Below are 11,008 nucleotides of genomic sequence, written 5' to 3'. Positions count from 1 at the left end.
CGCTGGTTTGACTTTGTGTTGCTCACGGTGTTACAAACGAGGAGATACCCTGTGGGTGATCTGGCTTGTAAGATCCTCATTGATGAGGACCCGAGTGGCTGGACCATGGGATTAATAAAGTCTATCTATCTATCTATCTATCTATCTATCTATCTATCTATCTATCTCTGACAATAGTCCTTTAACACCTGCATGTCAAACCTGATCCATGACCACCTTCATACATTATTAACCGTCCATCCTTGTCACAGCATCTCAATGTACAGTGTCACAGGACCTTCTTTTTCAACAGAACAAACACTTCAAGATGGGAGGAAGAGTTTTTATAAAACCTCATGACTGGCTCAGTGGGTTAAAGGGTGACTGGGCAGAATATTTTATGACTGCTTTTAATCAGTCGATGGGTAGATGTTTTCATCTGATCTAAAGTTAAAAGTTGAAGGTAAGCCTCACCAGTGATGCGTGTCAGCCTGAGCTTGCAAACCCAGTGTTGTTGCCTTCTGTGCTTTCAGCACTTTAAGGTCCTCCTTCCAGATGTGTGCCCGTTTCTGAATACAATCCCGAGAACCTACTTTTTGAAACTTCCCTCAGTATAACTGATAACACAATTCTGGGATTTTCAACAATGTTTCATCCAAGTAGTGAGTAACCCCCACTCACAACTGGGCCAGGTGGTCTTCTTGTTTCAGCCAGCTGGACTTTCATTTCAGTCCCATGTTTGTTTGTTTTACATCTCATAATTTGTTACACATAGCAGTGAGTTACTCATAACGCATTATCAGTTGCCTGGCTTGACGTAAACCGGAGGGTGTCCATAAAGACATTTTGAACTTCATTTCACCTAACAATAGTTCTGTTTTGATGGAATTCAATCCTGTTCTTTCCACAGGGTGGGGGAAAAAAAAGATTCCGTTTACTGTAATATTTAGATGGACGTATGTGAAGCTGGCATGAATATCAAGAAGCAAAGCACCATAAACATTAAGGAGGAGGAGTGGGAGCCCGTCCACCTTAAACAGGAGACTCTCTGCATTAAGGAGGAGGACTGTGAACTGGGGACAGTGGACATTAAAGAAGAGGCTGAAGAGAAGTGTGTCGGCATTGAGACGAGCAAACTTAATAGCGTAAAGGGCGTTAAGGAAGAAGATCTTCACAGTGGGCGTCAAAGTGATGGTGGTGTAGTGGTGACAGGATTAGTCTCATCTCAAAGCAGGGACTGTTCATCTGTGGAGTCTCCTATAGATGTGAAGTCTGAATCATTACAGTCTGACACAAGGGGGACGGAGGAAATGTCATCTGTTCAAACTCGGGAACGTCGGCCACCACCTACAAGTCAGTCTGGAGGAAGTAAGTGTGGAAAAAGAAATTAGTGTTGGGGTTATGGGCATTAGAGGGGAGGTCTTGAGCATTTTATGAAAAACTAAGACATGTAGCTACTTTTTTTTTTTTGTATGTACGTTTAATGTAGTTTGAGGGTTGATCAATGTTAATGGGCTGTTCTTGCATTATATACACTGTATTGCCAAAAGTATTGTGATCCTCCACCAAAACATTGACTTTAGGTGTTCCAATCACTTCCATGGCCACAGGTGTATAAGATCGAGCCCCTCGGCACGCAGTCTGCTGGCTTCTACAATCAGAATGGGTCGCTGTCAGGAGCTCCATGAGTTCAAGCCTGGTACCGTGATAGGATGGCACCTGTGCAATAAGTCCATTCGTGAAATATCCATGCTACTAAATATTCCACAGTCAACTGTTTTTGGTATTATAACAAAAGTGGAAGCGATTGGGAACAACAGCAACTCCGCCATGAAGTTTTAGACCACGTCAAATTACAGAGCGTGAGACAGCGCATGGTGAGGTGTGAAGAAATCGCCAACATTCTGCAGAGTCGATAGGTCCAGACCTCCAAAAGTTCAAGAACAGTGCAGCGTAGAGAGAGAGCTTCATGGTAACTGAGCAGCTGCAGCCAAGCCTGATATCACCAAGTGCAATGCAAAGCGTCGGATACAGTGGTGTAAGGCCCACCGCCCGCCACTGGACTCTGGAGCAGTGCAGACGTGATCTCTGGAGTGACGAATCACACAATCCGATGGACGAGTCTGGCCAGGAGAACTGGACTCGCCTGACTGCATTGTGCCAAGTGTAAAGTTTTGTGGAGAGGGGATTATGGTGTGGGGTTTGGCTCGGCCCGTTAATTCCAGTGAAAGGAACTATTAATGCTTCAGCATACAAAGTGTCATAAGAATGAGTCATAGACATCATAAAGGTTTGGGGCAGCCACCCGTATATTTTTTCCTGGCTGCAAAAAGTTGATTTGAAATAAGCACAATGTGCATAGAACAGAGTCCAAAACAGAACTGACTGGCTTTGAGACACAATTGCTGTTTTAAGTAAGAGTATGGGAAATGACATCATTGGCAGTAGAACCAGAAGTGACATCTCCAGGGACCAGAAGTGATGTCTTCATTGGCACTGGAAATTATTTCATAGTTGGCGCTGGAACCAGAAGTGGCGTCTTCGTTGGCGCCTGAACCAAACTGGATTTCCCGAGAATGGTCTGCAAGAGACTGACAGAGACAGTTGGCACACTCCACCATCCCCTGGTCTGGTGTAGAATTACTGTTATTTAGGCCCTTTAGCTGTTTCCCATCCGCATGTGTATGACAAAAGCCATTTTGGACAATTTCATGCTGCCAGCTTTGTGGGACCAGTTGTGGATGGGAACATGACTTCACACACCCACCAGTAAACAAAGCAAGGCCTATAAAGAAATGGAGGAGCGAGGAACTTGACTTGCCTGCACAGAGAGAGCCCTGACCTCAACACCTTTGAGATGAATTCGAGCGGAGACTGTGAGCGGGTGAGCCAGGCCTTCTCACCCAACATCATTGCCTGACCTCACAAATGCTTTCCTGGTCACAATTTCCCATAAACACATTCACCCAACACCTTGTGGAAAGCCTTCAGAGAAGAGCTGAAGCTGTTAGAGCTGCAAAGGGTTGACCGACTCCATAGTAAAGCCTATGGGATGTTATTAAAGTTCAAGTGTGTGGAAAGGCAGGCATCCCAATACTTTTGGCAGTAGTGTGTAAGTCGTTGTACCTTAGTGTTGAGTTTTTGTGCCGAAGTTTTGCATATTTCAGGTCACTGTGGTACAGCCTCACTATCCAGGAAGTGCACAAAGTCTTTATAACATACATAGCTGTGGTTCACTTTAGTTTAAATTATTTGTGATTTATGATTGAAAGTTTAGTATTATTGCTTACCGTCAACTTAGTTTTAAACAATTTTCTAAATAAAGCATTATGAATTTTTGCTGATTATTTCTACTGACAGGCATTTTAAGTTTCCACTTGCATACAAAATCATCCAATAAACCTCTTCAGGATTGGCAGGCTTTCTGCAGAATATGAATAAAATGTTGAGCTAATTAATCAATGAGATGAATCAGGCTTAAGTTGCTGACTGTAAAATGTGGATAAGCCAGTGGGACCGAACCTGGGGAGCACACATGTAGCCAATACATATCGGCACATAATTACAGATGAAGATGGACAATAATAGATAGAACATTCTCACTGGGGTAAATTTGGCAATGACAAATTGTTCAGCATATAAAATGCAACTCTGCTCTGAGATGAAAATCATGGGACAGTCCAGTCAAAGGACGTTGACTTCGGCCTCAAACATCAAACATTACAAATGTCACAGTAACCCCCCATCAGTACAGTCCAGTCTCCTTAGCAGTAACCCTGAGCAGAACTCTGGCTCAAAATTTTCTGTTATTACAGTTATGATCCATGTTACACAGTGCAGAATAAATAAACATGATAGCCAGTCGCACAAAGTTTTGGGGAACCACCCCGTATAATGTCCATTGGACAGGTCAAAATAGGGATCAACCAAAAATTTGACAAAATAACAGTGCAAACATAGGGTTTTTATACAGAACTAAAGATGGCTACAGGAAATTAAGAAGGGGAAGTGACATCATGGCCTCGACTTGTTTGTGACATCATCCAGGAGGAACGGAAGGACAAGTCGGCCATTTTGGCCCCGTGGTACAGATGTTTACTTCTCGTCGTTGTTTCTGCAGGAAGAGAGAGAGAGAGATAGTGAGGTTAGTACCCTTCGGTAGCGAACTTTTACTCACCCGTGGGTTTCTTGACTGCCTCCGAAGCGTGTACATAACAACAGTAAAGGACAGTATTCTGCTGCCATCTATTGGACAAAGTGACATTATGTTACAAAAAAATCCTGAATTTTTGTAGGTGTTTTGCCACTCCAATATTCTTGAGTGGATACAAAGCCTGCAACCAAAAGACGATGAGTAAATAAGAAGCTGTATGGCCAGTTTTAGAACAAACTCCAATTGAACCATGAGTTGAATCAAGTGATAGGGATGGCAGTGTGAATCGGTCATCAAGAGTTGACACAGATCATGAAATTTGTGCCTTGACGGAGCTGATGAACTCAGTTGTCTGAAGGTTTACCGTGGTACACAAGTAGGTGTGTGGCAAAAAAAGGCAAAATATTTGCAGTCAAGTAGAGGAACGAGGAAGACGCCCGCCTGCTGAGCACTGCTCACAATGTAGCCACTGTCGGCGTTTGTTTCGGGGGAAATGTGGAAGTCACTAAGCTTTGCACTGTGGTTGCCTGCAGGGGTGCGTCAATCACGTGGTTCAGGCACTGACATTCCATGATGCCATATATTTAGGTTTATTTTATGTGTAGTCTTTTATGTCTCCCTATAATACAGTCCAGTTAGTGGGTCCAAGAAGTGGCCGATGCTCCTTAAAGGTGTGACGTTTACTTTGCTCCTTGTCTCTTTTTGGCTTTGTCTCCAGCTCTGTTTCCTTTTTTTGTAAGGTTTTAATTCCCCTTTTCCCACCTCTGTCTGGTTTTAATACAGTTTTGAGGCAACTTGGGCAGACATTCCAATTGGTTAATGGCCCTCAAGTGTTTGTCCAATAGGGCCAGTTGCTGTCACCTGAAGGGAAATAAAAGACTTCTTGCTATTCCATCTCTTCACTGTTGCTTTTGTTTCATCTCCTTCAGCTCCCCAGAACAGACCTCGTTATACTTCCATTGTATCGATCCTCTTTTGACTTCTCCACCATTGACTTCCGTGTTTTATTACAAATGTTGAGGTTGGTCACCTATTTCTTTATTTCGGGTCTTGTTATTTTCATCCCTTAAACCAGTAAGGTAATTATGTAACGTGTTTTCTGTTGTTCATGTTTTATTTTGTCTTCAGCATTACGTCGTTTGGATAATAATTTGGCTTTGTTTGTTAGTTAAGCATTTAATCTTGGACTTTAGTTCCTCTTTAATTCCTTTTATGATTTCTCTTACAGTCCTTTTGTCTAATTGTTAGTTTCTGATTCAAGGAGAAGTCAAGCAAAATGACGCCTTGTATTGGCTAACTGAACAGATTACAATATGCAAACTTTTGAGGCCACTTGGTCCCTTTCTTCAGTTAAGAGGTACTGTAATCAATATTCTTACACAATTATATTACAAGGTAATCGTGTAAGAATATTGATTACATCGTGCCTGAAGAAGGGGCCTGAGTTGCCTCGAAAGCTTGCATATTGTAATCTGTTCAGGGAGCCAATTAAAGGGGTCATTTTGCTTGACTTCTCATTTTATCCATAATGGCTAACATGGTACAACACCCTAGTACTACAGACATTTCTGTTTCAAGAAAATTTATGAAAACAGACTCAATTCTGTTTTATTGTTGTTGTGAATTGTTGATTTCATCCTTATTGTCCTTATTCTTTAATTAGCTAACCGTGAGATTAGCACTGAATGTGTTGCCACTGTATTGAGGGCTGGCACGGCCCACAGAATGATGATGTCTGGAAATTTATGCTCTTTACTTAGTTAGTCTAAGTGTTATGGATGCATGTTTTTATTAAACTGGAAATGTAACCATGGATACATCTATTTAGGGGTTTTGGAACTCAAGGAATTCTTAAAATGATGTCAGTTTTTTGTTTGATGGCCATTGGAAAGAGTAAATATTTGTAGCGTTATGCTGCGGTGCCATCATTGTTTTTCTATGGGTGTAAATGCATTGTGTGTTTCCGTAACAATCACACCACATAATGTGAGACACATGGCATCACCATACTGGCAGTATAAAGTAGGGGTGGGTGGTATGACCAAAATTCTATATCATGGTATTTTTCTAAATTATCCCAGTTTCACGGTATTCAACGGTATTTTTTTCCCATGCATGAGTGGATGTTAACCAAGTGTTTCAAGTCAATCAGACCTTCACAGAACAGACGTGACTTCAATTCCTTCTTAAATACACTGAGGGAGGTGGCAGTAGGGGCAGAGGTGGGCAGCCCATTCCACCAACTTGGAACTATTCAGGATAGGAGTCTGGATTGAGACTTGATAGCACGCAGAGGTGCAATCACCTGATGCTGGTCACTGGCAGACCTGAGTGGGTGATAAGGAGCAGAGCACCTCACCAGTGTCTTCATATACTCGGGTGATGACCCATTGACTCCTCTGTAGGTCAGCATCAGGGATTTGAACTTAATGTGTGCTGCTACAGGGAGCCAATGTAGCGACTTGAAGAGAGGAGTGACATATGGCCATCTCGGGTGGTTAAATACAAGATAGGCTTCTTCATTCTGGATCATCTGCAGCGGCTTGATAGCACATGCATCTATCTATCTATCTATCTATCTATCTATCTATCTATCTATCTATCTATCTATCTATCTATCTATCTATCTATCTATCTATCTATCTATCTATCTATCTATCTATCTATCTATCTATCTATCATCATATGACCAGTCATCTTGTCAGTTAAGCCCATTACACATGATCTCTTTACTTTTTCAGCTTCCTGACTCCAGTAATTGTGCTTTTGTGGGAAGTAATTATCAAGTAAAATGTATTATTGTTGTTGTTGAGTATCTTTCCATGTGCGCCTTAAGGTCTTATGATTGCTTATTGGTTTTCAAAGGCTGTTCATCATTTCGACCAGCATGTATTTAATGTTGTGACTTAATGTAAAGAGTAGGACAGCAAATTGAAAGTAACCTTTTCTTTTTTTCTCTTCATGTAGGAGACAAACCTCACTGCTGTTCTGAATGTGGCAAACAATTCTCCCACAGGGGCACTCTTGGAAGACACAAAAAAATTCACACAGAAGAGAAGCCGTACTGTTCAGAATGTGGCAAACAATTCACACGAATCACCAGTCTTCATAGGCACAGAAAAATTCACACGGGTGAAAAGCCCTATTGCTGCTATGAATGTGGCAAACAATTCTGTGACAAGATAACCCTTCAGAGCCACAGTAGGATCCACACTGCAGAGAAGCCGTATTGCTGTTTCGAATGTGGGAAGCGATTCTTGCGAAGTGACAGTCTTCAGTGCCACATAAGAACTCACACTGGAGAGAAACCATATTGCTGCTCCGAATGTGGCAAACAATTCTGCGACCGGAGGAATCTCCAGAGCCACACAAGGATTCACACAGGAGAGAAACCATATTGCTGTTCTGATTGTGGCAAACAGTTCTCGCATAGCAACAACCTACAGAGACACACAAAAATTCACACAGGAAAGAAGCCCTACTGCTGTTCTGAATGTGGAAAAGGATTTTCCCAAATGGGCCATCTGCAGCGCCACATAAGAATTCATACTGAAGATAAATACTCAAAATAGAAAGGCCAAAAAAGAAAAATGCAGACTGAGATTAGTGTTAAGTGAAGTAACCAAGATTATATCCGTGCAGGCCTCGGGAATTTCCTTACCGCCCACCACAGAATCCAATTAATAGAATAATTTGATTCATTGATAGGATGCAGAGCTGGTGGCAGAAAAAAAAAAACTTTGTGTAGGGGTCCCTTTTGAAAGAAATTACAAAGTAAAAGATTTAATCAAATCATTCATTCTGTAGTCATCCAAGCGAGTGAAGGCCATGACAACAGAATTTTGGGGTTCCAAACAGGGCCCGCCCTGTTTACTTTCAGTTACATACATAAAAAAAACAACCCTGAATGGTGTAAAGAATCCACAGAAGTTAGTCGCCACGTAAAGAGTGTGGCTTCTTGTTTGACCCACTTTGTCTATTAGGTCGACTGTTATGAGGCTCCTTACTTTTAGGTCATCTCTCTATTAAGTGATGCAGTCATCCTTTTGTAGCCTGGGGACCGTAAGGGGTGGAGTTAGTTGCCCTCATAGGGCACCGTGGGGGAAGAAAATGACAAGACAGCGGTAGCGCCCCCTCTCGGCCTGGGGTGGTATCACATACCAGGGAAGAACTTGGATGGTGACCCTCGAGTGCACATGCATGACAATACATAATGTGTGTGTGTTATATGTTAAACATGCTGATCGTTCTCATTTTATTACATTTTCCAGTTTAAAAACACAAGACTTGACAACATAATAAAATTACATAATTAAAACACAGGATACGTCTGAGAATCCTAAGTGAACTAGAATTGTGTTCCTCATTTGCTGGTTAGTGATTCAGTTTGTGAACGGTCCACCTTGTTCATGTGTAACGACGTATTTCGAGCTCAAAAATAAATTGGTGAAGAACTCATTGTGATCAAGTTCTAAGCAAGTGCACCACCATTTGGTCATCTCCCGTTCATTGTCAAGAATGGTTCAGAGCAGCCAGGTGAATTATCCTCCAGGATTCCTTAACGTCTTTTCATTATGGGAGATGAATGATTGTAATCTTTCAAACAGAATACTAAATGGCTGCTTTATCCAGGATTCCCAAGTTAAAATGTTGATATTGCAAATGTTTCCAATGTAAAAGCATAAACAAAAGGCTGATGAAGATTGAGTTCGGGTACCTCGCAGTGAAGCCAGTTTAATGATCAGCTGACTAGGCCAACAGAAGAAGAAAATTAAAAGAATGTTCCGGTGTCGACTTCAGCCAATGCTTTCAATGAGCTAATCTCACATACACATTTGTGGCTTCGAAATTGAACACCAGCTTCCGGCTTTGCAGGATCGTACATATTGGACGTGAGGAAAGAAAGAAGCGGACCTTCTGTGTTGGAGCTGGACGTGACATCAATGCTTTCATTTCTGAGGGTAAAAGAGGAGACGGCCTTATCGACGGTGCCACCTCGTGTGCTGGAGTGGTATCGCTCTCTGATACGGTGCTCTGGAGATTTCCCCTTACACAAAGACATGAAAGTTTAACGTTTCCGATTCCTTCTAAAGGTAAAGACGTTTATTTTAAAAATCTGAAACCCCTTTCATTGCAATTAGCATGACAGGGATTTTTTTCTTTTTTTTTTCTTTTTGGACTGTACAAATTGGTATTTTGCTGGTGATTATCAGTTGTTATAATTTCTATTTATTCCAAGGCTTTTCTGGTCTGATTTGGTTCAGACATGTAATAATACCATTTTTGCTATCAATTAAAAAATAATTGGTTTGAATTAATTGACAGTCCACCAGTAATGGGAATTGGAGAAGCCTGGTGGGTCAGATTGATAAAAGATCTTCTTAACCACTAATGCTTACCCAGATAAAGTGGTGTAATATTCAAAGTCTACCAGATCAAAACCTCTCCTGGCAAGGTCCAAACATGACCCAGCCTGGGTGGGCTGCAGTGGAGGGCCGGGTTGGTAGACGTTTTCAAAAATGCAAGTTGCACCCACAAAGACATCGTACCTGAACAAAGGGAGTCAGCTTTGCACTATGAAGTCCTTTTGGTGCAAGAGGTGTGTTACAGAATCACAAGATCAAAGTAAATGTATGGTAATAGTGAAGCCGAAGGTCTCATCCATCCATCGATCCATCTAAAATCATACTGGACCAGAGGCCAGTCAGCTAATTAAAACAAAGAACCACCTAGTAGTTTAAGTGTATTGGATGTTTATCCATCCATCCATCCATCCATTATCCAACCCACTATATCCTAACTACAGGGTCACGGGTCTGTTGGAGCCAATCCCAGCCAACACAGGGCACAAGGCAAGAACAAACCCTGGGCAGGGTGCCAGCCCACCGCAGGGCACACACACACACACACACACACATCCACCACACACTAGGAACAATTAAGGACCACCAATGCATCTTTAGACTGTGGGAGGAAACCCATGCAGACACGGGGAGAACATGCAAACTCCACACAGGGAGGACCCGGGAAGCAAACCCAGGTCTCCTTACTGCGAGGTAGCAGCGCTACCACCGTGCCACCCGTATTGGATGTTTAGACTTCTAAAAAGACATCCTTCTGCTTATCCAGGTTGTATTACTATTCTGTTGTCACACTCATTTGCTTCTTTTAGGGCATGTTTAGGAATGTGAAGTTAATTTAAAACATTTATGTATTTGGCTGAAGCCTTTATGCAAAGTGACTTGCAACATTTATGATACAATTGGTTTCATCCCTTTTTTTGAAAACCGTTTTCCAATGGGAGCACAGGCAGGTCAAGTGATTTGTTTGGGTTCACACAGTGTCAGCAGTGGGATTTGAACCCACAACCTACAGATTTGAAGTTGTGGAATTTTTAGTTAATTTATAATCTTTACAAATTATTACAAGTATATACTTAAATGAATTTATAACAATGAAATGATTAAAACCTAAGGAAAGGGACTGAAGGTAACTAAAGGGTTAACTAAACATGGCTCAAAGCTTGAGGTCTGCCTCATCCTAAAGAAACCACCAGCTTGATTTTCCAAGGTTAGAATGAGGTAAATGAGTAACAAATAGCCCTCTAGAAAGTGAGGATAAACTAATGGGAAAGCCCAAAGACTCCCTCCTATGAAGTGGCACTAAGCCAATAAAAAATTTTGCAGGACAGACCACCCCCCTGAACAAGACATCTTTCAGGTAAATGGGAGTCTGAAAATACTGGTGGCACTTGTTGACTGGATGAATTAATAAAGTTCTGCATACTATGCATATTAAGAGTCAGATGATGGGATTATTAAATGAGGTAAGAGTAGTAGAAAAGCATAAAAGTAAATGAATTGTATTTTTGATTGC

The 11,008-nt window shown here is 41.7% G+C and overlaps 1 protein-coding gene across 1 annotated transcript; it reads left to right on the top strand.

The window, feature by feature from the left end:
- Positions 1-890: 890 nt before the first annotated feature.
- Positions 891-8,575, top strand: LOC114669099 (zinc finger protein 135-like). Its single transcript, XM_051927183.1, has 2 exons — positions 891-1,347; positions 7,100-8,575. The coding sequence occupies exons 1-2, from the start codon at positions 930-932 to the stop codon at positions 7,702-7,704; spliced, it is 1,023 nt and encodes a 340-aa protein (XP_051783143.1). The 5' UTR covers positions 891-929; the 3' UTR covers positions 7,705-8,575.
- Positions 8,576-11,008: the final 2,433 nt, after the last annotated feature.

This window comes from Erpetoichthys calabaricus, chromosome 1, assembly GCF_900747795.2.
Source record: "Erpetoichthys calabaricus chromosome 1, fErpCal1.3, whole genome shotgun sequence".
Taxonomy (NCBI): domain Eukaryota; kingdom Metazoa; phylum Chordata; class Cladistia; order Polypteriformes; family Polypteridae; genus Erpetoichthys; species Erpetoichthys calabaricus.
Note: the sequence above shows the minus strand (reverse complement) of the source record. Positions and strands in the feature narration are given on the sequence as shown.

Coding starts and splice junctions, on each gene's coding strand:
- LOC114669099 (XM_051927183.1), top strand. CDS start 930: ATGGACGTATGTGAAGCTGGCATGAATATCAAGAAGCAAAGCACCATA. Junction 1,348..7,099: donor TACAAGTCAGTCTGGAGGAA/GTAAGTGTGGAA, acceptor CTCTTCATGTAG/GAGACAAACCTCACTGCTGT.